The following is a 27,134-nucleotide window of genomic DNA, read 5'->3' on the forward strand; positions in this document are numbered from 1 at the left end:
AACGTCGTCGTCCCTTCAATTTCTAGTGTGTGGTCTGGTCAACATACTTCAGCCACGTTATTGTGACTCATCGCCTGCAAACTTCAGAACACTTTCCCACCAGGAGACTCGAACCCTAGCCAGCACAGAAGCCTTCCAGCAACTGGCTTAACAGGTACGCCTTAACCCACTCCACCACCTGCTCAGACCCCTAAAAGAGATGGTAATTTCGGAGTATTTATAAATACTACTAAATATACTACTAATAATATAATAATATAATATATAAATATAATACTAATAAATATATATATATATATATATATATATTTATATATAATATATATACATATATATATATATATATATATATATATATATATATATATATATATATATATATATATATATATATATATATATAATAGTGTATTTTGGTAGCAGTCTTTCCTGTAGACATATATTATTAAATATGACCGAAAAAGTAAGATTAATAATTCTAACACGAATTTTGTCAATATTTCTTATGTTTCTTTTCACTGTCGATGGTAATTGAAAAATCAATTCTCCAAAATTCATTTTTATTTCAATGAATAAAAGTAAAAATGAATTTTGGAGAATTGATTTTTCAATTACCATCGACAGTAAAAAGACACATAAGAAATATTGAGAAAATTCGTGTTAGAATTATTAATCTTACTTTTTCGGTCATATATAATATATATATATATATATATATATATATATATATATATATATATATATATATATATATATATATATATATATATATATATATGCTGTACTGTGATGTACATAAGTACATGTGTATATAAGTATGCTGTACTTAATTAATTAAAATAATTGACCGAGAAATTAGATTAATAACTGCAAAGCTTAGAACTTTAAAATATCATGAATTGTTGAGAAAAAAATTTAATATCCATACTGCTCTATTATCTCGGCCCACGTGAAAAGACATTACAAAATGTAAATCAGGGCCAGAATATAACTAACAGAAACAATGAGTTTGAGTATTATGAGCTTTAGATAACTTCTGCACGATCTCTTTGTTGCCATATTGGTCACGGAGTCCATGTGTTTTCATACATCTAAAACGCGCGTCCTTGACATTAACTCATTTCTGAGCCAATATAACTGGCGTCTGATCCTTTACAAGTCAAGTAGTGCTTCCACGCCTGTTCTTATCATCATCGTCCACTCGAGCTGAACTTTTTATCATGGTAAGCTGCAAAATTTTAAATATTCCTATTCACAACTTCTGAATAGATAGCTTTAGATAACTTCTGCACGATCTCTTTGTTGCCATATTGGTCACGGAGTCCATGTGTTTTCATACATCTAAAACGCGAGTCCTTGACATTAACTCATTTCTGAGCCAATATAACTGGCGTCTGATCCTTTACAAGTCAAGTAGTGCTTCCACGCCTGTTCTTATCATCATCGTCCACTCGAGCTGAACTTTTTATCATGGTAAGCTGCAAAATTTTAAATATTCCTATTCAAATAAATGTATATACCAGAATAATTGAAAAAAAAATTGTTCTTCATAGGAAAAAGAAAATATGTTTATTAAATTAACGTAATAATGAATATTCTACTAGCAGAGGCAAAGCGCGACGGACGTAAATTATAATCAAATTATTGTCTGGTTATGTTCATTCCGGTATTAGAAAAGAATGTATATGTATGAGTGCGTGTACTAAAATAGGGCAAGAATTGTTTAGATGACGTAACGAATACAGATAGTATGCTGTTGGGCATCAGACTCATCATCCGCACGAATCATTAAGGTCACCGAAATTCCTCACTCACAAACATCTAATAATACTTTATTCTTGCCCAGGAAAATATTAACTCTCAATATACATTATATATATATATATATATATATATATATATATATATATATATATATATATATATATATATATATATATATATATATATATATATATATATATTGGTGTATACTGGCAGCAGGTTTTCTTTCAAACATGTTTCATTGAATATGACCGCATATTCTGTATTTATTATTTTCTGGTTTAGGGCTTCTATCCCTCTAACTATTTTCTTAGCATCAGGGCTTAATTGAAATAGGAGTTCTCCAAAACTCATTTTCGTACTTTTAAGGTGAAGAAAAGAAGTGATTTACTATAGAGTGTATTACACTTATTTGTATAATTTGCACGACGTTTCGAACCTCCATGGTTCATTCTCAAGTGAACAGACCTTACAATACTAGTTGATTTTATACCCGCATTAGGTCAGGTGATAATACAATGAAGGTGAAAACATGGGGGGATACATAAGGGATAAATGTGAGGTGAAACATAGAGGCTGCAGAAGGCTTATTGGCCCATACGAGGCCAATATCTCCTATCTAAACACAAAGATTAATCCAGTGTAATTGGCCTGTTATGTTGGACATTGTCTTCTGTGTTGGCATCGATATGTTCTTGTCTTGTCCTTACTCTCATGGTGGGTAGAGTAAATAGTTCCGTGATTTGGGTGTTCATGGCAATTCACATAAGAATAGAGCGACCTACCATGAACACCCAAATCACGGAACTATTTACTCTACCCACCATGAGAGTAAGGACAAGACAAGAACATATCGATGCCAACACAGAAGACAATGTCCAACATAACAGGCCAATTACACTGGATTAATCTTTGTGTTTAGATAGGAGATGCCTCGTATGGGCCAATAAGCCTTCTGCAGCCTCTATGTTTCACCTCACATTTATCCCTTATGTATGCCCCCATGTTTTCACCTTCATTGTATTATCACCTGACCTAATGCGGGTATAAAATCAACTAGTATTGTAAGATCTGTTCACTTGAGAATGAACCATGGAGGTTCGAAACGTCGTGCAAATTATACAAATAAGTGTAATACACTCTATAGTAAATCACTTCTTTTCTTCACCTTAAAAGTACGAAAATGAGTTTTGGAGAACTCCTATTTCAATTAAGCCCTGATGCTAAGAAAATAGTTAGAGGGATAGAAGCCCTAAACCAGAAAATAATAAATACAGAATATGCGGTCATATTTAATGAAATATATATATATATATATATATATATATATATATATATATATATATATATATATATATATATATATATATATATATATATATATATTTAAAGGTTACAAAACATACAAGACAAATGCCTAAAGGTTATGGATCTCTTGAAGCTCCTCCGCTTCTGGACAGGAACCGAGGACGCAGCAAGCATTTCCCCTCTGGATCGCCACACTGAGACGCTGAAACAAAAAACTGGAAGCCCTTGGGTCTCTGGTGACGTCAATGAGCTTGGAACCCAATTCCTTGATAAATCCCAAGGCACTCTTGCCCCAGGGGCCATGCGTCTCAGACGCTATGGGAACAAAGAGGTATTGACCTTCCAGTCGCCTGTACTTGAGTGATTTAGCTGTTTCCCTGTGGTTGGCCGCCCCACCTGCTTGATCAGCTCCGAAGTGTACATAGGTGTCAGCCAGGGTGGATACACATGTGTAGTCCCACACCAACTGTCTACCTTCCTTCCATGAGTATATGGTGATGCCATCAAGGGCGAAGTGCGGGGAAATCCGGGTTTTGGACCCCTAAGATGCGAGGTTCTCTCTCCGCTGGGTACCTAGCTGAGACGAGGCTAGGCGAGGCTTGATGATGTCATTGACCTCGTTGTGTCTTGCATGCCAGTCCTTTGTGCTTCCGCAATATATATATATATATATATATATATATATATATATATATATATATATATATATATATATATATATATATATACATATATATATATATATGTATATTTAATATATATATAAATAGTATATTTTGCTAGCAGTCTTTCTTGTAAACATATGTTGTTGAATATGACCGATAGGGTAAAATTAATAATTCTAACACGAATCTTCTCAATATTTCTTACGTTCTTCTTCGCTGTCGAGGGTAATTGATAAAGTAACTCTCCAAAATTCATTCTTTTTATTCCTAGTCTGACGCCTAAACGCGTTTCGTAATTCCTAATAACATTTTCAGACTTAATATACACACATGTTGTTGTTAAAGATTCAACTCCGGGCTATGGTGAGCCCGTAGGTGCACACAAAATTGTGTTTATACACAAGTTGTTATTTAGGATTCAGCCTCTAGGAACAAAAATTTCCAAGTAGCACGTGCTATGGAGAGCCCGTAATGAACTTACCTGGCACAGGTAACGGGGCTGTGGTTTACACACAAAATACATTCATAATTATATTCGTTTTTGGGTGAGGGGACATGGCACAAAAGTTTTGAGTGAGGTGAAACTCAAGACAGAACACGAAACAATTGGTATAAGAACATAAGAAAGGAAGTAACTGCAGAAGGCCTATTGGCCCATACTTCCTCTTGCTGCTTCCATATTGGTTCAGGGTTTTGAAGTGAGTAGAATATAGTTGAGCATTAATTGGCTGTTGATTGCTGGTGTTGACTTTTTGATGTGTAGTGCCTCGCTGATGTCGAGTCCCCTGCTATCGATGTATTTATCGATGATTTCTGTGTTGCTTGTTAAGATTTCTCTGGTGATCGTCTGGTTGTGAGAAGAGATTATATGTTCCTTGACGGAGCCCTGTTGTTTGTGCATAGTTAATCGCCTAGAAAGAGACATTGTTGTCTTGCCTATATGCTGAGTTCTTTGGGGCTTACAGTGCCCAAGCGGGCATATGAAGGCATAGTCGACGTTGGTTTCCATTGAAACAACAAGAGACCCTAGAGCTGCCAGCTTCCTTTTCCAGTGCCTCAGTGTGGCGATACAGAGAGGAAATGCATCTGAGGAGCTGGAGGAACTCGACAACTTATGATAATCATCTTTGTACCCTATATGTAACTTCTTTTTTGTAGCAGTTTAATTAAAACAAACATATATGTGTATATACAAAAGAATGGGGGGGGGGGTAGAAGAAAATATTAAAGTGGTCAGTGAGAATCCTCAAGGTCTTCTTTTCATATTCCTTATGTTCTTCCCGAGGCTGTGGGTCCCCCACATTTGCACCAGAAGTGGTACCCTCACAACTTATATATATATATATATATATATATATATATATATATATATATATATATATATATATATATATATATATATATATATATATATATATATATATGTATATATATATATATATTTATATATATATATATATATATATATATATATATATATATATATAATATATAATATTTTTAAAGCTAGTGTAATAATGTACATTTTCTGATTGCAGCTGAACGTAGTGTATCTGGCAGCAACTGCTTCCTTGCTAGCAACTGGCATCCCACAACTCCATGCAGTTGATAATAATGGTAAGTTTCTTTAACTGTTTAATTAGTTTATTATAGACCCCATACCAACTAGCCAATTGTCAGAGGTTTAATGAATTCAAATATATACTTGACGAAAAAAGTTTGTTAGGTAAAATTTACTAGTTTTCTATTATTTTTTCCTATTTTATATTTTATATTATATTTATCTAGCGATTTTATTTATTCTTGGTCTTAGATCCATCCGTAAGGCGCAGCTACTCATATATTTATGTCAGTTTGAACAATGAATAATTGACATATGTGCATCAAACTATTAAGATAAATTTTTGGATTTTTTTGCAAATATATTTTGCCTGTCAAAAATGTATGATGCTATGTATGTTTACTCTGTCTTTTTTTAATGTTCTCCGTTTTCTTTGCAATAATTTATTAATGTGATTTTCCATATTTTTGCTTTGACAAATTAGATATCACGTTGAAGGTTGCTCTTTGTTATCGAATCTTTCTATGATGGAAAATGCGTAATATCCACAGATACTTTTCTTTAATTATTTTCAGACATTGCTTTTTGTTTAGGAATGTATTTATTAATCATTATAAAACTGTCACAATTGCCGGCTCGTATAGTACATTTCCCGGCTTCAAGAGTCAGTGTTCCATTTCCTTTTATATATTAGACGGCCCAGAGAACATTTTGGTTGCTTCAGGAAGGCCGTGAATTGCAACATTTTGGAGAAATTCGAATTTAAAGGAACCTGTAATGAAAAAAATATATTCGTCCACACATGAAATATAGAATAAAATGTTAAACAAATCTAACGTTATTTGGCATCAGCATCGTGAAAATTGCATTCCCAGTTTGTTAAGAAATGGATTTTATGTGAATTAAAAAAAATACTCATGATAACAATAACACTTCCTAGTTAGTGGAACTCATAAATAATGGAGTGATAAAGAGATGAAAGCACCTGTTCAACGCTCAAAGAAAACGAGTAGTAGTAGTAAGGAGGGTCTACGAAATGGATATGCAGCTGGTGCCCTCTTGGATTGCTGATTGCAACCTAGAGGGCAAAATTTCACACAAATAATAATGAATAAGTATATATATATATTGCTGTATTGTTCTCCATTTTTTTAAAATTCTCCTTTGTGTCTTATTTGATTTTGTTGTGGCTTCTACATCTTGGAGAATGCATACCATTCATGAGGTATGTAAAGTTGGAACAAAATTGGTCAACAGGTAAATCAGCCACAGGTGGTAGAACTTGAGTTTGACTATTTTGCCGATTTTTTTCACATATTTCAAACTCTATTTTCTTTGTCATATTAGGTTGTTTTGCTGAATGGGGACCAGATTACGGCTTCATCACTTATATAAAGTATACATATATATCCATTAACCAATTATAACTATTCCTATATATTTTTTTTTTTTGGGGGGGGGGGTGTTTTTTCTTGACTTTATTTCATCACATATTGACCGACAACTTTCACATATTCGTGTACGAATGCCAAGCAATGTTTATTAAAACATTCAAGTAAATTAAAGTAAATTAATAAGTTACAACTACCATATTCACTGTGGATAACTTCAACTTCAATTATCTCCAAATGTTTCTACTTTGAGTCAGCTTCAAAAATCCAGATTCTGACCGATTCTCACCATCTTCTTATAAAGTATGCAGAGCTGTCTGGTCTACAATGTCTTCATATGGATTTTTCATAAAGGCCAAACGTTTGAAAGTTACAATTTTTTGTGTCTCAATTTGGCGTGTTTTTAAAATGCCATATTGACGATTTTTTTCAGTAAACTATACTGTCAAACTATATTTTACAATGATACACATGAAGACCATATTGTATTCTGGGACCCTAATAACTCGAAATGAACAATTAGTGATATTATATATTTTTAAATGTGACTTGAAAATCTGACATTTAATTTTTTTTGTTATCTTGCTTCTCATGTTACAGTGTTGATCATTTAGGAAACGTTTGAACATTTGCCATGTACATTATGCAAACAAATAATGAAATCATTTGAGGACATTTGAAAAGTACGTTTTACGTTCCCTTACATTGTCAAAAGGTTGTTTCTTAGTGATCATTCTCCAAGATGGCAGTGGCAGCGCTGCTGCTTGAGCGGACATTTCGGTGGGTAGTGAAGCAGATACGAGGACGCTGCGACCAGGATGAGAAAACGATTGGCTGGTTGCAAGTTGCTTGAAATAACAAATCTAAATGCGGATATGAAATAACATATCCGCATATCCATATGCGGATATGCGTATGGAAATGTCAAGACACACAAGTCTGGAAACCCACTTCGGCCAATCATTAGCAAGATACCCACACCCACGTACAGACTGGCGAAGCGACTCAACGGCCTGCTGACTCCTTATGTTCCTTGCGCCTTCAGCCTGAAGTCTCCAAAGGAATTTGTTGACTTACTGCGGGGCACACGGGCCACAGGGATAAGAGCCTCGTTGGACGTAGAATCGCTGTTTACCAACGTACCTGTGGACGAGACAATCGGGATGATAGCCGACAGAGTGTATCGTGATCCAGCCTGTACTCCTCTTGACATACCAGAAAATATTCTGAGGAAACTACTCCAAGCTTGTACTAAAGAGGCACCCTTCTTGAACCCGGATGGGCACATGTATAAGCAAGTAGATGGGGTCGCCATGGGTTCTCCCCTAGGTGTCCTGTTTGCAAACTTCTACATGGGTACCATCGAGCAAAAAGTCTTAGTCGACATGAACTTGAAACCGGCCATATACTGCAGGTATGTTGACGACATTTTTACACAGGTACCTGATGTCAGACATCTGCAGGAGCTGAAGGAGGCATTTGAGCAGAGTTCCGTGCTGCGTTTCATTTACGAGATGGAAAAGGATGGGAAGCTGCCCTTTCTAGATGTAACAGTCATGGAAAAGAGCGGAGGTTTCCACACTGCAGTCTACACTAAGGAAACGAGCATAGGAATGTGCCTAAATGCCAACAGCGACTGCCCAGACAGGTACAAGAGGAGTGTTGTTAACGCATATGTCGACCGTGCTCTCAGCCACAGCTCAGAATGGAAGCAAGTCGACGAAGAACTCTGTAGGGTAAGGCAGGTCCTAGTCAACAACGGCTTCCCCAATGGTTTCGTCGAAGACATCATAAGAAGGAAAGTGAAAGGCCATGCAACCTCTGAAGAGACAACTAACACAACACCTATACCCCCTATTAGACTATTTTACAGGAACTTCTTTTCCACAGCTCATAAAACGGAGGAAAGGGACCTGAAAGATATTGTTAATAGAAACGTTATCCCTACAGACAAAAATCAGAGGATACAACTGACGATTTACTATAAAACCAGAAAAACGGCCAGCCTACTCATGAGAAACTCTCCAGACACAAAGCAGAACGCTTTAAAAGAGACCAACGTCGTCTATGCCTTCAAATGCCCACTTGGGGACTGTAAGCTCCAAAAAAACCAGTATATAGGCAAGACAACAACATCTCTTTCTAGGCGTTTAACGATGCATAAGCAACAGGGCTCCATTAAGGAACATATAATCTCTTCCCACAACCAAACCATCGCCAGAGAAATCCTAGTAAACAACACAGAAATCATCGATAGATACAGCGATAGCACACGGCTTGACGTTTGCGAGGCACTGCACATTAAGAAGTCAACACCAGCAATCAACAGCCAATTAATGCACAACTATATTCTACCCACCTCAAGACTCCGCTCCAATATAGAAGCATCAAGAAATATGGACCAATAGGCTCTCTACAATCACTTCCATTTCAATACCCATTGTTTCGTGTTCTGTCTTGTGTTGATGAAATTAATACCCTATTAAATACCACCTCACCCCATCCACCTCACTCAAATGTAGATATAAACAAATCGGAGATATGTAAGTTCTATTCAGTTGTGTATGTGTAAAGTCTTTGAAAATGTAATAAGTTTTACGAAACGCACTCAGGTGTCGCGTCAGACTAGAAATAAAAATGAATTTTGGAGAATTGATTTTTGAATTACCTCCAACAGTGAAAAGAAATGTACGAAAGATTGAGAAATTTCGTGTTAGAATTATTAATCTTACTTTTTCGGTCATATTTAATAATATATGTCTACAGGAAAGACTGCTACCAAAATATATATATATATATATATATATATATATATATATATATATATATATATATATATATATATATATATATGTCGTACCTAATAGCCAGAACGCACTTCTCTGCCTACTATTCAAGGCCCGATTTGCCTAATAAGCCAAGTTTTCATGAATTAATTGTTTTTCGACTACCTAACCTACCTAACCTAACCTAACCTAACATTTTCGGCTACCTAACCTAACCTAACCTATAAAGATAGGTTAGGTTAGGTTAGGTAGGGTTGGTTAGGTTCGGTCATATATCTACGTTAATTTTAACTCCAATAAAAAAAAATTGACCTTATACATAATGAAATGGGTAGCTTTATCATTTCATAAGAAAAAAATTTGAGAAAATATATTAATTCATGAAAACTTGGCTTATTAGGCAAATCGGGCCTTGAATAGTAGGCTGAGAAGTGAGTTCTGGCTACTAGGTACGACATATATATATATATATATATATATATATATATATATATATATATATATATATATATATATATATATATATATATATTATATATATATATATATATATATATATATATATATATATATATATATATATATATATATATATATATATATATATATATTGCATATGCAAAAAATAAAACTGATAACTGTCTCGTTTACAGAGTTCGAAGCGAACGAGGGTAACAACGGCGACAAGCCTGTAGGCAAAGAGGAAGTTAAAAGCGTCGAGCAAAATAATACCCAGGAAGCCGCCGGTAGGTCTATTGGTCCTTAAATCAATTTAATTATCAGTAGAATAATGCATACAACAGGAGAAATTCTCTGATATATTTCACATGCTTCATATGTCTAATGATTGTAAAATAATTCATTTACTTGTAATGAAATGATTACTTAGATATGTTGTGAAGGACCTATGTGGTATTTTCAATGATATTATCCGTATTTACTAAACATAATTATATATATATATATATATATAAATATATATATATATATATATATATATATATATATATATATATATATATATATATATATATATATCTATATATATATATATATATCTATATATATATATATATATATATATATATATATATATATATATATATATATATATATATATATGGGGGATGAAGCACATATAAAGATTAATCAGGTGTAATAGGCCTGTTATGTTGAACAGTGTCTTCTGTGTTGGCATCGTTATTCCGGTCTTGTCCTTACTCTCATGGTGGGTAGAGTAAATAGTTTCGTGATTTGGGTGATCATGGAAAACCATCGAACCGATATGGTTCCCATATAGCAACCCGTTCTCGCAAATTTAATAAGTCAATATTGATTTATTAAATATGTGCATAGGTGACATACTTAACATAATAGATACCCTTAAAAAGATTCATAGAAAACACCGACCTTACCTAACCTTGTTAGTATCTTAAGATAAGCATCTTATTGCTTCGTAATTACAATTATTACCTAACCTATAATAGGTATAGGTAATACAATTATTACCTAACCTATAATAGGTATAGGTTAAGTAATAATTGTAATTACGAAGCAATAAGATGCTTATCTTAAGATACTAACAAGGTTAGGTAAGGTCGGTGTTTTCTATGAATCTTTTTAAGGGTATCTATTATGTTAAGTATGTCACCTATGCACATATTTAATAAATCAATATTGACTTATTAAATTTGCGAGAACGGGTTGCATAGGGAACCATCGAAGACAGACAATATACAGTAGCAGACAAAAACCAACTGTATATTGCCGTTATGTAGATGACATATTCGTCATAGTAAAAGACTGAGACGAACTAATTGATCTAAAAAGCCATCTAGAGAGAGAGTCAATACTCCGATTTACACATGAAAATAGTGAAAATAACAGACTGCCATTCTTGGATGTACTAATAACAAAAACAGGAACCTCTTTAAGCACCAACGTATATACTAAGCCTACCAACATAGGATTATGCCTGAACGGTAAAAGTGGGTGTCCCCCAAAGATAAAAAAGCTAGTGTTCTCAGTGCTTATATTCTTCGAGCGCTTACCCACTGCACCGAATGGAGCAACGTGAGTAGAGAGTTTGAAAGAATAACACAGGTATTGGTGAACAACGGATATAGCAACACGGAAATAAACGCTGCTATAAGAAGACACCTGGACCGATGGTATAATCCTGAACCTAGAACAGAAACCACAATACCTCCAATAAAATTATATTACAAATTAGCCATGCACAGTGAACATAAAAAAGAGGAAAGAATAATGAAATAAATAATTCGTAAAGAAGTAAAAAGCATTACTCCTAACAAAAACATAGACCTGATCATATTCTACAAAACCAAGAAGACTTCCGAACTCCTTATCAAAATCAACCCGAAGCCGACGGAGAACCCTCTACAGCAGTCAAGCGTTGTATACATGTACACTTGCCCCCACGAAGGATGTAACCTTCAATCTAAGTACATATGTATGACGTCGACCAATCTGACGAGGCGTTTGACCTGTCATCTTCAATCCGGTGCCCCCAGGAGTCACATGAGACAAGCCCATGACATCACCCTAACAAGAGAAATGTTGAACAAAATTAACTGTATAATAGACAAAACCCAAGATGTAAGAAGATTACAAATTCTTGAAGCAATTCACATAGGAATAGAACAACCTACCATGAACACCCAAATTACGAAACTGTTTACTCTACCCACCATGAGAGTAAGGACAAGACAGGAATATAACGATGCCAACACAGAAGACACTGTTCAACATAAAATGCCTATCACACCTGATTAATCTTTGAATGTGCTTCGTCCCCCATTTATCCCCTATGTATCCCTCTTGTCTTTACCTTTATTGTATTTGTTTTATCACCTGACCCTGTACTGATATATATATATATGTCGTACCTAGTAGCCAGAATGCACTTCTCAGCCTACTATGCAAGGCCTTATTTGCCTAAAAAGCCAAGTTTTCATGAATTAATATATTTTCTCTAATTTTTTTCTTATGAAATGATAAAGCTACCCATTTCATTATGTATGAGGTCAATTTTTTTTTCATTGGAGTTAAAATTAACGTAGATATATGACCGAACCTAACCAACCCTACCCAACCTAACCTAACCTATCTTTATCGGTTAGGTTAGGTTAGGTGGCCGAAAAAGTTAGGTTAGGTTAGGTTAGGTAGGTTAGGTAGTCGAAAAACAATTAATTCATGAAAACTTGGCTTACTAGGCAAATCGGGCCTTGCATAGTAGGCTGAGAAGTGCGTTCTGGCTACTAGGTACGACATATATATATATATATATATATATATATATATATATATATATATATATATATATATATATATATATATATATATATATATATATATATATATATATATATATATATATATATATGTGTGTGTGTGTACCTGACAACAGCCAAAAACGCTCAGATGAAGTCACTTTGCATCCATGGAGAGAAGGTAAACAGGTCGTATGGTATTACACGTGTGCATCTACATATCTACATTGGCTGATATCTGTCTACGTTACAGCTCAGTGGAGGGAGGTGGGGCAGCCACTTGTTATTTTCACTATTTTCATCTGTAAATTGGAGTACTGTCTCTCTCTCTAGATGGCTTTTAGATCAATTAGTTCATCTGAGTCTTTTATTATGACGAATATGTTATCTTCATAACGGCAGTATACAGTTGGTTTTTGTCTGCTACTGAAGACTGTCTTCGATGGTTCCCATATAAAAATTAGCAAATAACACTCCTAAGGGGGAGCTTATTGCTACTCCGTCTATTTGTAGATACATGTCTCCTTGCGGACTGATGAAAGGGGCTTCCTTTGTACATGCCTCGAGAAGGCTCTTCTCGTGTGGCTCGGGTATGTCTAATTTGGGGGTTCTCTCGTCTCTGTATACTCTGTCCAGTATCATTCCTTTGGTTGTGTCGACTGGGACGTTGGTAAATAGGGATTCGACGTCCAAAGAAGCAATGATTCCATCGGGCTGGGAAGTTTTGATTAATTCTAGGAAATCTGCTGATGATTGTAGACTATAGTTGCTTGGAGTGTATGGAGTTAGGAGTTCGTTAAGTCTTTTTGCTGGGTGATAGGTTGGAGTTGGTATTTGGCTGATTATTGAGCGTAGTGGGTTACCTGGTTTGTGTGTCTTAACATTGTCATAGGCATATCCTAAGCCATAGTCGCCATGGAGTTTAGTGAAATGAACACTACCTTTCTTTGCGTTTAAGGTCTTCCACAGGGTTCCTCGTGATTTGTTGAAATTTGGTATCATCGCTAAGGATGTCGCTAATTTTGTTCATGTATTCTTGGGTGGGAATTAATACATGCTGCTGTCTTGTCGGCTTTTCTTATTGTTACGTCTTTCAGATTTTTTAGTTGTTTTGCTGCTTCTTTGAGTCGTGGGGTTAAGATTGTAAATGAGTATGTTCCTCGTTTTTCCCCGCTTCTGTTAGTAGTTCATTTGCACATAACAAAAACTGATAACTGTCTCATTTACAGAATATAACAAGAAACATCATGTCGTCAAAGAAATTCCTGAAAGCCAAGGGGGATTTAAGAGCGTCAAGGAAAATACGGAACAGGCCGCCTCCAGTAGGTGTATTGGTCCTTTAATCTAATTAATTATCAGTAGAATAAAATTGCAGACTTCAGGAGAAATTTTCTGTTATATTTCACGTGCTTCATATGTCTAAGGATCGTATATTAATTCCTTTACTTGTAATAATATGATTATTTAGATACGTTGTGAAGGACATAAGAACATAAGAATGTAGGTAACTGCAGAAGGCCCATACGAGGCAGCTCCTATTTATATCCATTCAATCTCATTCCTAAGTGATATTTTCAGAGATCTTCTCTATATTAACTAAAATAATTCTGTTTATCTATTGTGCAGTTATTCAAGCAGTGCTCTCAATATTTTGACCAATAAAGTTCAAATTTTAATTTGTGGTGAAAATGATTATTTAGTTGACTTCATGTTCTCTTTACTTGTCTGTCTCTGTCTGATTGAGTGGTTTTCTGTCGGTCTGTTTGTCTGTCTGTCTATGATTCTTTTTCACTCTCTGTCTCTCTGTCTCTCTCTCTCTCTGTCTGTCTGTCTCTCTCTCTCTCTCTCTCTCTCTCTCTCTCTCTCTCTCTCTCTCTCTCTCTCTCTCTCTCTCTCTCTCTCTCTCTCTCTCTCTCTCTCTCTCTCTCTCTCTCAATGTCCAAATGATAGATAATTAATTTCCCCTTCCTTCAAATTGTATATGTTTTATATGCTTTATTTGCTTTATTTTTATTACATAGGGAATATGCACAATAGAAGTTAGCAAAAAATAAGTCGTTACATGTGAACTCGTTCTCCATAAACGTCACCGCCACTGGATATTAAGACACATCCTTTGACAACCATCTGAGTTCTAACGCAGGCCAGGGTCTAGCCAGTAGCAAAGTAGGTGTGAAAGTTAGTAAGAGAGAAAGAGTGAGAGAGAGAGAGAGAGAGAGAGAGAGAGAGAGAGAGAGAGAGAGAGAGAGAGAGAGAGAGAGAGAGAGAGAGAGAGAGAGAGAGAGAGAGAGAGAGAGAGAGAGAGAGAGTGAGAGAGAGAGATATTGAGACAGACAGACAGACAGACATATAGTATTTGACATGTACATAGAGTGAGAGAGAAAGTGTTTTGACAGAAATGGGAAGAGAGGATGTGATTGAGTGGAATAGTAAAATGTCATCAGTGAATATATTTCAATATGCTTCTACAACTTGTAATTTTCTTCCTTCGTCTCTATATATATTTAATTAAAGGTGGATTTACATTACAAAATACATAAGTGAAAAAGTTTAAATATATAAAGAACTATCTGTCTTCAAGATCTATGGAGTGCGACAAGTTTCTCCTTGGAAACCTTTTCTTTTCAATTCAGTTATCTCTTTATCCTCACAACACATAATGCGTTTCGTCTTTTCCATAGTGCCTGTTCAGTTCTTTTGGCACTGCAGCTCCTGCAATTCTGCAGGCATTGCCCTGGGTCTTTTACATTTTCCCTAACACTTCTCTAGCTTCTGCTCACATCGGCTGACGTATTCTCGGTCTCTGCATTTTTCTCCGGACACTTCCTTGCCTCCTGCTCTCATTATCGGGCACATTATTGACTCCTATTCTCTTCCCCGGGCGCGTTACTGTGTTTTACCCAAAAAATCGTTGGTCCTTAGTTCTTTCAGATTCGTAAGTAAAACTTTATTTTTGGAAATCAGTCAGATGTTTTCCTTTTTTAAGTGTTAAGCACAGTTATTTGGTTACCTCTACCTTTATATAACATGACACCAATGAAACCACACCCTTATTTGTAAGAGCACATTGTTCTCAACATAATACGTTAAAACCACAATGTGCATTGTAAGTTGTACAAAATTTCAAGACGATTCTTCCCAGCAAATCCTAGTTAAACATTTCTGATCTTGCAGATGCCAGTGTTCATAAGAAAGAACAAGAGAGTCTCAAATCGGAGAACGAGGGTAAGTAGTGAGTTGAAATGTTCTGGGGTGGTTGAAGTAAGTGTGAATAGACACAACACAGGTTGTGGTTTCTCAAAAGTACCAAAGACTAGCTAATATTTACATTATTAACAAACAAATTACATTTTAATTACTTGGGTTTAGGTATCCATTGAAGCTAATCATGTACAAAGTTTTATCTTAAGTAATATACTTGAATTTGTGTAAAAATTGTAAACACGGACTTATGAAAATAATAAGCTTTTACATTATTTATAAATTACTTGACAGGCAAATATTATTATAAAGTTGACGCTCGCCCCTTTAAAAACTTATAGGTTAACATATGTACGTTTTTTTTTTTTGGAACTTTGCAGTAGCAATCTTCACAGTATTCTTATTCTGTAATGGTCTTTCAATCTCCTTTAGTTGGTCATAGTCCACTATCACCCAAGTTATAGCCGGGTCTTTCTTTCTTTCTCTCTCTCTCTCTCTCTCTCTCTCTCTCTCTCTCTCTCTCTCTCTCTCTCTCTCTCTCTCTCTCTCTCTCTCTCTCTCTCTCTCTCTCTCACGGGAGACATCTCCCGTCACGCAGGGTGCAGTCGCACCTCCACAGATCTCCAGTATCATCTATTGATACTGGAAATGGCTCAAAAGGGCCACCACTTATGGGCTATTCATGCCCAAGCCACCTTTTGGGTGGCTTAATCTTCTCTCTCTCTCTCTGTCTCTCTCTGTCTCTCTCTCTCTCTGTCTCTCTCTGTCTCTCTCTCTCTCTCTCTAGCCAGGAAGCCTCAACATGATAGAAGCAAAAGCCAGCTAACAAACATGAAATTACATACAAAAACATCCACAATATACATAAATGAAGTGGTTATATAACAATTCAATCACCTCTTAGGCTACTACCAACTGATAACACTCTGGTGTCACCTAATGCCTCCAACCTATAACTGTACCAGGCTGCTGCTTGAATTTCAGTACAGCCTTCTGCTTCATTCACTGTTTCAAGCTACAATACATGACACATATAATATTCATATATTTCCTACCCTACAACAGCAACACTCTCTCAACTTGCACTGCGCCTATCGCGTCGAAGATGCAATCAAGCACTCCCTTAGATATCGATGTCCTTACGATTCTCTATTCCATTACTCGAGGTCCCCACACTACAATCATCATCGGGGTCCTCAAAATATGTAAGGCACTCCTGCAGCATCACCAAACAGCTGCAAGTTCTCACACACAAACGTTGTAGTTCTTCCTCACAAACGTTGCCGTTCTCCATCACAAACGTTGAATTTCTCATTCACAAACGTTGCAGTTCTCCTTCACAAACGTTGCAGTTCTCCCTCACAAACCGCAGAGTTCTCTGGCGCGAGGACGCTCAGGTCCTGGTCCTCAACAATGGCGCCCACACAGGCCGACCACAAAATCGCTATAGGGCTGCCTCACAAGGTTTCTTCTAGTCTTGACTTCTAGCCCTTTAAGTCGTCCCACACTCTTCACACATAAACGCCTGCCTAGTTCCCTCCTCCTGAAGGAGCACACAATTAGGGGGTCCTCCTCTTCTAGGAGCTCAAAAGAGAGTGACCTTCCCTCACGACTTCTGTTGCTCAAGTAAGGACAAGATGTCCCGCGAGCCTCACATCATGTCAGCAAAGCAGCGACCTCTCTTGTCATGTCACATATTTACATGTACATCCTCTGCTCATGCTTTTAAACTATTCACGGACATTTATCATGTATTTAGTATATATACATATATCTATACTTCCTCTGACCACACAATCAGGTCCAGATTGCCGAATAACTCTCATTGGGGTAGACTCTTACTTCAGGCAACCTGGGGTCATAACAACAAGTATTGTAACAGCTGGACATCAGAAAGTTATGGTGTCTGTTATAAGTAAATATTAGGTGAACATGAAATGACTAATGAAAAATAAAAAAATAGCAATACAATATTAAGTGATATATATAGTGTAGCAAATATATATTTGAGAGGTACAAGAGAAGTGTTGTCAACGCTTACGTCGACAGTGCTCTCAGCCACAGCTCAGGATGGAAGTAAGTCGATGAAGAACTCTGTAAGGTAAGGCAGGTCCTAGTCAACAATGGCTTCTCCAATGGTTTCGTTGAAGACATCATAAATAGGAAGATGAAAAGCCATGCAACCTCTGAAGAGTCAACTAACGTAACACCTGTACCCCGTATTAGACTATTTTACAGGAACTTCTTTTCCACAGCTCATAAAATGGAGGAAAGGGTCCTGAAAGATATTGTTAATAGGAACGTTATCCCTACAGACAAAAATCAGAAGATACAATTGACCATTTACTATAAAACCAAAAAAACCGCCGACCTACTCATGAAAAACTCTCCAGACACAAAGCAGAATGCCTTAAAAGAGACTAACGTCGTCTATGCCTTCAAATGTCCACTTGGGGACTGTAAGCCCCAAAGAACTCAGTATATAGGCAAGACAACAACATCTCTTTCCAGGCGATTAACAATGCATAAGCAACAGGGCTCCATTAAGGAACATATAATCTCTTTCCACAACCAGACCATCACCAGAGAAATCTTAACAAACAACACAGAAATCAACGATAGATACAGCGATAGCAGGCGGCTTGACATCTGCGAGGCACTACACATCAAAAAGTCAACACCAGCAACCAACATCCAATTAATGCACAACTATATTCTACCCACTTCAAGACTCCGTACCAATATAAAAGCATCAAGACGAAGTATAGGCCAATAGGCCCCTTGCAGTTACTTCCATTCTTCCCTTTCACTTATCCAATTTATACCCATTGAACCGTGTTCTGTCTTGTGTTGGTCAAAAGTTTGTTTACCTCATCCAAAACTGTTTCAACATATCACCTCACCCAAATGCGAGTATATAAGACAAGCTGTTTAGCGTTAGAATTAGTAAAACTCTGTTAATAAGTGTTTTCAGGTTACAGTTGTGTGTGCGAAACTAAAGTCTTTGAAAATGTAATACGTTATTACGAAACGCGTTCAAGCATCGCGTCAGACTGGAAATAAAAATGAATTTTGGAGTATTGATTTTTCAATTACCATCGACAGTAAAAAGAAACGTAAGAAATGTTGAGAAAATTCGTGTTAGAATTATTAATCTTACTTTTTCGGTCATATTTAACAACATATGTTTACAAAAAAGACTGCTACCAAGATATACTAAAATATATATATATATATATATATATATATATATATATATATATATATATATATATATATATATATATATATATATATATATAATATATATATAATGTATATATAATATATATATATATATATATATATATATATATATATATATATATATATATATATATATATATATATATATATATAATATATATTGGTATAAACTGCAGCAGGTTTTCATTTGCACGTCTTCGTTGAATATAATTGCAGATTCCTTTCCATGTTGATTTTATTCTTGTTTTGGGCCTCTACGCCTCTCTAACTAGTGCTTGTGCATCTTTGTTTCATTGGAATATGATTTCTTCAAATGTCATATTTGTTCAAGGACAAAAAAAGGACATTCCCTACCGAAAACATCGACATTATATACTATAAAACAAAGACGACTACCGACCTACATATTAAAAACAGCCCGAAGCCGGCGGAGAACTCTTTCCAGCGGACAAACTTAGTATATTTGTACACCTGCCAACCTGAAGGATGTAACCTTCAATCTAAGTACTTAAGTATGACATCGACCAAGTTTACGGTGTGTTTGCCCGTCATCCTCAATCACGTGTCCCTAAAAACATCATGAGAGACGCCTATGACATCACCCTCACAGAAGAAATGCTGAATAAAAACACCTGCATATTAGAAAAAATGCAATATATAAGAATACAAATTTTTGAATCCCTTCACATAAAAGTCAATAAGTCAATAAATACTCATAACGGAACTATTCACTCTTCCAACCATGAGATGAGAGCAAGACCGGAATGCAAAGAGGCCAACGATGATGTCGCTTTTCAAAAAGCCATGCCCAATACACCTGACAAATCTTTGTTGGTACAGCTTTTTGACCTATTCCTCTTCTTATCTTTACTCCTACCCTTCACCCATTTGCCTTTACCTGATCTCCAGGTGTAGTATAAATCCGATATGTTCTCTCCTTTCTTGTTTCTCTTACGGGCTCACCATAACCCGTGCTACTGGAACTTATTGTTCTGAGTAGCGAATCTTAAACAACAATAACAACTCCTTTCTCCTTAAATATCTCCTCATTTTCTCTCAAAGAAAAAACGGAAACCTAGAGGTCTACACTAACCCCACCAGCTCCATATCTGGTACAGCCAGCCCTCCAGGACTGAAATCCATCATCAAGACTCCCATCCATCCACAGGTCTCTAGTATGTTACTGACACAGATAAAGGCTCCAAAAAGCCTCCACTTACGGGCTCATCACAGCCCGTGCTACCTGGAACTTTTCGTTCTAAGTAGCTGAATCTTAAACAACAACAACAACTTCTATCTCTCCCTACCGGAAAAATGTCGATGAAGTCAAAGAAGTTGACGAAACTGAATCGTTTTAGCTGAAATGAGTCTAGAGAAAGTCCACTTTCCACAAGCCCACTTTCACAAACCCACTTTCTAGAGAAATATAATATACAACTCTAGAGAAAGTGGGCTTGAAACAGACTATTAGAATGGGAAAAGATAGCCCATATCAACACTTTCGGTGGCCTCCTCCATGGAAAGAATCGAGTTTGAAGATACTCACTGATGGATACCAGTTAAAAATCAAAGTGTGACTCGCAGAGGCTCAAAGCAATCATAGAACAACAAATGGAAAGCATCTCAAGACCGAGAACCACTCACATCTTCACAGATTGATCAGTTGATCAAGAAAGAGATTCTGTTGGGGCAGCATTTTACACTAACAACCATGAAGCTTACTGGTACATTGAACAGTAGATGCTCAACATTGGACACAGAATTATATGCCCAGAAAAGAGGCCATCAGTTATGAAATTGTGAATAATTTACATTATGTCATCATTCATTCCAACTCTAACTCTTTGCTCCAGGTATTGTTATCCAGCCAGCACAGGGATAATATACAACTCTTCACAGACATCCTACATATAGGGAAAAACACAAAATCAATGGCTGTCAATCACCCTAAATTGGATATCAAATCACATTGGCATAGATGGTAATGAAAAGGCAGACTCACTAACAAAAACGGCCACTACTCTACCTGTTGTACAGGTAGAGTAGTGGCCCATGCTACTTGGGAATTTTTGTTCCGAGCTGCTGAATCTAAAACAACAACAACTCCTGTCTCTACAGTAATAAGGTTATCGTGAATAACCAAACTCAATTTACGGGCTCACCATAGCCCATGGTACATGGAAATTTTTATTCCAAATAGCTAAATCTAAAACAACAACTGTCTCTTTATGGACTATCCATGCCGTGCCAATTCTTGGATGGCATAATCTATATCAATCAATCAACCCTATCTATCTCTCTTATTTACGGGCTATTCATGCCCGCGCCACCTCTTGAGTGGCTTAATCGTTATCATTCAATCCATCCTTTCTCCTTTATGGACTATTCATGCCCGAGTCACCTCTTGGGTGGCTTAATCTTCATTAATCAATCAATCCTGTCTCTTCACTTGTGAATGAACCTAGGAAGTTTGACACGTTGAGTAAATTTATAATACGTGTAATACATTCTTCAGATAGCTTTTATTCTTTCTGTCATCCTCGAATATGATATTTGGATAAATCATTTTCCAATTAAACCAAGATCAGATGGATAGAAGCTCTTAACAAGAAAATAATCAACGGGCGACAATGCAGTCATATGCAATGAAACATGACTATATATATATACATTGATTCACAGATAACTGTTCAAAAGACTGATAACTGTCTCATTGGCAGAGTACGACGTGAGTAAAGAGAGCGTCGACAACGTGTCCCAAGAGAAAGAGGAAGTGGAGAAGGTCGAGCAGAAAAGATTAAACCCCAAAAAACGTGTATGTTAAATAAAAAATGATTAATATTATATAAACAAGCTTTTGCAGAATTTTTTCCTATATATCATATGCTTCATTTGTCTAATGATTCTAATTTCATTACATGTTAATGAAGACTCAGATATGTTAAGAAACTCAAGAATTTTTTTCAAAGATCTCATCTGTACTTACTAAACTTAATTCAGTTTTCAAATATACAATTATTTTGATATAGAGCTTTTTCTATATTCAGGAAAAATAAGCAACGATTAGTCAGGTGTAGTAGGCATGGCATTTTGGACAGTGACATAACTGTCACTGGCATGACACATAGTCGTTGGCATCTTCGCATAGAAAGGCGAAAATGCCAATGACTAACTATCGTCTTACTACTCTTTGTAGGTATAGGTTAATTAATCAATCAGTCAATTAATCAATCCTGTCCCCTCACTTGAGAATGAACCTTGTAGGTTCAAAACGCTGTGTAAATTTATAATAAGTGCAATACATTCTACAGATAATTTTTTATTCTTTTAGTAAACCTCGAAAAAATATGACATTTGGAGAAATCCTTTTCAAATTTGAACACACTCCAGGAGAACTAGTCAGAGGAATAGAAGCCCATAAACAATAAAATAATCAACACAGAATATGCAATCATAGTCAATGAAATGTCTAAATGAAAGCCTGCTGCAGTATACACCAATATATATATATATCTATATATCTATATACATACATACATATATATATATATATATATATATATATATATATATATATATATATATATATATATATATATATATATATATATAAAAGGTTATACAGTTACATATCTGATTTTATACAAAGAATGAACATTGAGAGGAAACAAGAAAAGTTTGCTTCCTAAAGGCTGTAGATTTCCTCGAATTCCTCCGACGCCGGGCAGGAACCGAGGATGCAGCGGGCATTCCCCCTCTGGATCGCAACACTGAGGCGCTGGAAGAGAAAACTTGCCGCTCTAGGGTCTCTTGTAGTGTCAATGAGCTTAGAACCAAGATTCTTAAAAAACCTTCTTGCACTCTCTCCCCATGGGCCTAGGGTCTCAGACCCTATTGGAACGAAGTTGTACCGATGATCTGATTGCCTGTACTTGGCTGACTTGTATCTTTCTCTGTGTGTTGCCGTGGCTCCTGCTTGCTTGGCCGACAGAGAATTGATGCATGTGGTGGCCAGGGTGGATACGCAAGTATAGTTACACGCCAACTGTTTGCCACCCTTCCACGGGCGCAGTGTGATTCTGTCTGTTTGGCCGGCAAAGCTAACAGTCACGGTTCAGTAGGTTGCGGGGCTCTCTCTCCACTGGACACTGGGCAGAGGCAAGGCTTCTTTTAATGATGTCATTGATTTCGTCGTGTCTAGTGAGCCAACCACCAGATTTTCCACAGTGCAGGCCATGCAATCCATATTCGTCAGCATTTGCCTCACTGCAAACACACCTATGAACAGTGTGGATAGGAGCAGCAGGGCAGAGATCGACTGCAATATGGAGCTCCTGCAGATCAAGACATGTGCCTGTCGCAGACATAGGGACTGCCAAAAGAAAGTCCCTTGCATTGGGAGCCTGCACAGCTTTGAGGCGTGCACAATCACTGGGGGGGTTGTTGCTGCCTCAAGCAAAGCTGTGGCTTCTTTGTCTACAATGGAGCTGTCCCAGCTGGATTGTTCCTTGACTTTCGGCATGGTTGGTCTGAGTGCTGGGTCTGCCATGGCACCGCATTTCGTGTCGCGATCCATGTAGTGGGGGTCCTGTATCCACGCTACATCACTCAGGGTGTCCAGTAGAATTTCCTTAACCAGGTCATCTGATGCTGAGGAGGAAGACAGGAAGACTGGAACAGCAGTATATAAATATACATATATATATATATATATATATATATATATATATATATATATATATATATATATATATATATTGTTATATTGTTATATAAGTGTGTGTTTTCTGTAAACTGTAGCATTGCAATAAAATCAAATAAAACAAAAATAATAGGGGTCGTAGGAGAGGAAAAGATTAAAGTATTCAGTGAGAATCCACAAAGTCTTCTCTGAACACTATTTATTTTCTTCTTCGAGGATGTGGGTCCCTTTAATTAAACCAGTGGTGGTACCCCTATATATATATATATATATATATATATATATATATATATATATATATATATATATATATATATATATATATATACATATCTGCAGGTAATCCAACCTACAGTTGTAACTATAAACTTTAATATAAGCATTCCCTGGCATACTAAAAATAAACTACACATAAAATGTCTCCATCCGACATCTCTCTGCTTCCCATATGCTGTGAGGGGTCTCCCCCACATTTGGACTAGTCCATCCTCCGCCCTGCCGGCAGGCGGCTCCTCACCCAGGGAACTGTCCTCCGCCGTCAGCCGGTCAGTTGGCTCCAGGCGATTGACGGGAGAGGACATGCTGCTCGTCACAAGCTGTCTCTCTCATCTCTGTCCTCTTATTTAGGCTCTCTGCCTTATCAAAACATGCCTAACATATTAATAAACATCGGCTACGGACGCTGGACACACGGCCTACTATAGGCAATCACTGTAAACTGTTTTAAAATGCTTACCACTCACTCAGGGGTTCTTCTTCACCAGGGACTCAAACGGAGAACGCCCTCCCCTCACGATCTCTTCAGCTCAAGTGAGCTCAAGCTCCTCTGAGGCGATGTTACGAACCCGATTCCATCGTTGGAGCATGGAGCAGCGACGTCAATGCCATCTGTGAGTCTGCTCCCGAAACCCCCACAATTTGGACGACGCCATCTAGTGGTGACAGGATTAATACCAGCAAGAGGCGCTAGATTCCTGTCCTAGTCAGCTCGAGAGGTAGCTGGTTCTGGCCTCTGGTGAGGTGGCGCCTAGAAAATCAGCGCCATCTGTTATAGGAGGAGTTGTATGTCTATGTCAGAGTACGTAAGTGATGTTTCCTAGTGTCCCATGTACTGACCAGTGTACTGATGACGTGTCTGTATCCATAGAGTCGACGTACGGCTGCTGTGGTACGAGGACAGTCAGTCTACCCAGGGCAGCCAATAGCTCTCTACTCCATTCTGCTTTACAGAAGCAGTGAGCCGCCGCCGGAGAAGTACTGTGTGGTGTTCTACTGTCTGCCTGTGAAGTGGCAGTGGCAGAATTCAGCGTGCCCGGGACTGGCTAACAGAAGAGACGACTGACAGTGAGGTGCTACGGAGGAGTGTAACCAGCGAGTTGCAAGAAGCTCCTGCCTAGGGTTTGCTACCCTAGTATTTGTACGTGAAGAGGGCCAGCAGCGCGAGGCTGATGTTCTCTGCCAGCACCAGGCTGGAGAGTGATTGTGGGCGTGCACGAAGAGCACCAGTTAGACTATGTTTTGGCTGGCCCGTGGCTAGGGTAGAGTCGTTGGTGTTTCCCAGTACTGGTTGAGGACGGTACTGTGTGTGTTGAGGAAACACGGTAGCTGACAAGACTGCATCGATCGAGCATCGAGGAGCATTTAGTGTCTATGAGAGACACAATCCTTTATCGCCATTGCTTTCAAACTTGTACATGGAATTCTTCGAAAAGAAATTTGTTTCAAAAATTACCCCTGGAATCTTTTTATGGTTTAGATATGTTAATAATATTTTGTGTATATGGCCTTCAGATGAAAATACAGACGAATTTGTAGCTAAACCTAATGATCAAGTCACTGCTATAAAATTTACTTTGGAGACTGAAATTGATAAATGTTTGCCATTCTTTGATATATTTATTCATAGGGAAGATTTTTCAATTTGTTTAGTGTTTATAGAAAGCCTACGAATAATATATCTTATATTCATTATTTCTCAGGGCATAGATACAATGTGAAACAATAATTTTTTTCCTCTATGTATCTAAGTGTTCTTCGGGTTGTTAGTCCAGAATTCTAAGATAAAGAATTTAAGAATATTGATTCTATTGGTCTCAAGCATTGTTATCTACTGAGTTTTTTGGAAGTTTACCGTAGCAAAGCACGTCGCACATATTATAATAATATATGCATTGAGAATATTTGCCCAAAGAATGTGTTACGTTTACCATATTTTTCTGGGTTTGAAAATATGGTCAAGTCCTTGAAAATTTTTGATATACATGTATTAATTAATTACGAATATTTTGTTGGTGAACTATTAGTTAGAAACAGCCCTCGTAGTGATAATTGTGTCATTTATAAAATACCTTTTATAGACAGTAATAGGTTCTATGTTGGGCAAACATTTAAATATTTGAAATGTAGAATTTCGCAACATAAATACTCTGTAAGACATGGCCAATTGTCTATTGATTGGTTTATTCATTTGTCAGAAAATTCTCACCAAATTGATAGGGAGATGACTTCTTCAATAACAAATTGTAAAAGTACTTTCAATAGGAACATAATTGAATCTGCATTAATACAGATTACAAAATCATGTAATTTGCACATTAGCAGTGGTTTGTATAATTTAGATCTATTTTTGATTGATCAGTTAAAGGGAGATTTGAGTAGGATCATTGATACACATTTGTCTCACTAATTCATTGTTAGTATCCACTATCTTATGTTATTAATACCCATGCATTGACCTATTGGCCCATGTGATGCAGCTCTTATTTTTATCCACCCAATCTCATTCATATATTTGTCATTATACCTCACTTCATTTCACCTCTCTCTCTCCTGCCTATATGTGTCCAAACTTATTGATTTGAAAATTATTCATTCTGAAAATGTATTATTAAATACGAAAGTACTTAAAGAAATTCCTGTTTCAATTCTTCTTCCGTGGTCTGACACGGCCACATTTTTCATCACGTGTTAATTTTCGTATTTCACACACACACATTTTGGCTGACGACGCCAAAATTATGAAAAGGATTAAGTCAGAGAAGGACAGCTTGAGGCTTTAAGAAGACCTAGACAAGCTGCAGGAATGGTCGAACAAATGGTTGTTAGAGTTTAACCCAAGCAAATGTAATGTAATGAAGATAGGGGGTAGGAAGCAGGAGACCAGATACAAGGTATCATTTGGGAGATGAAATGCTTCAAGAGTAAGAGAGAGAAAGAC

At 36.7% G+C, this 27,134-nt stretch overlaps 1 protein-coding gene across 3 annotated transcripts; it reads left to right on the forward strand.

The window, feature by feature from the left end:
* Nucleotides 1-1,333: 1,333 nt before the first annotated feature.
* LOC138368989 (uncharacterized) lies at nucleotides 1,334-26,829 on the forward strand. Of its 3 annotated transcripts, none has more exons than XM_069331730.1 (6): nucleotides 1,334-1,473; nucleotides 5,276-5,354; nucleotides 10,129-10,221; nucleotides 13,998-14,090; nucleotides 15,943-15,993; nucleotides 25,148-26,829. In XM_069331730.1, the coding sequence occupies exons 1-6, from the start codon at nucleotides 1,471-1,473 to the stop codon at nucleotides 25,201-25,203; spliced, it is 375 nt and encodes a 124-aa protein (XP_069187831.1). In that variant the 5' UTR covers nucleotides 1,334-1,470; the 3' UTR covers nucleotides 25,204-26,829. The 3 variants fall into 3 exon arrangements, with proteins under 3 accessions (XP_069187831.1, XP_069187832.1, XP_069187830.1); XM_069331731.1 differs by lacking the exon at nucleotides 25,148-26,829 and adding an exon at nucleotides 24,682-25,067; XM_069331729.1 differs by lacking the exon at nucleotides 25,148-26,829 and adding an exon at nucleotides 21,936-22,532 and having other exon boundaries at nucleotides 1,339-1,473.
* The last annotated feature ends 305 nt before the right edge of the window (nucleotides 26,830-27,134 follow it).

Source organism: Procambarus clarkii, chromosome 26 (assembly GCF_040958095.1).
Source record: "Procambarus clarkii isolate CNS0578487 chromosome 26, FALCON_Pclarkii_2.0, whole genome shotgun sequence".
Classification (NCBI taxonomy): domain Eukaryota; kingdom Metazoa; phylum Arthropoda; class Malacostraca; order Decapoda; family Cambaridae; genus Procambarus; species Procambarus clarkii.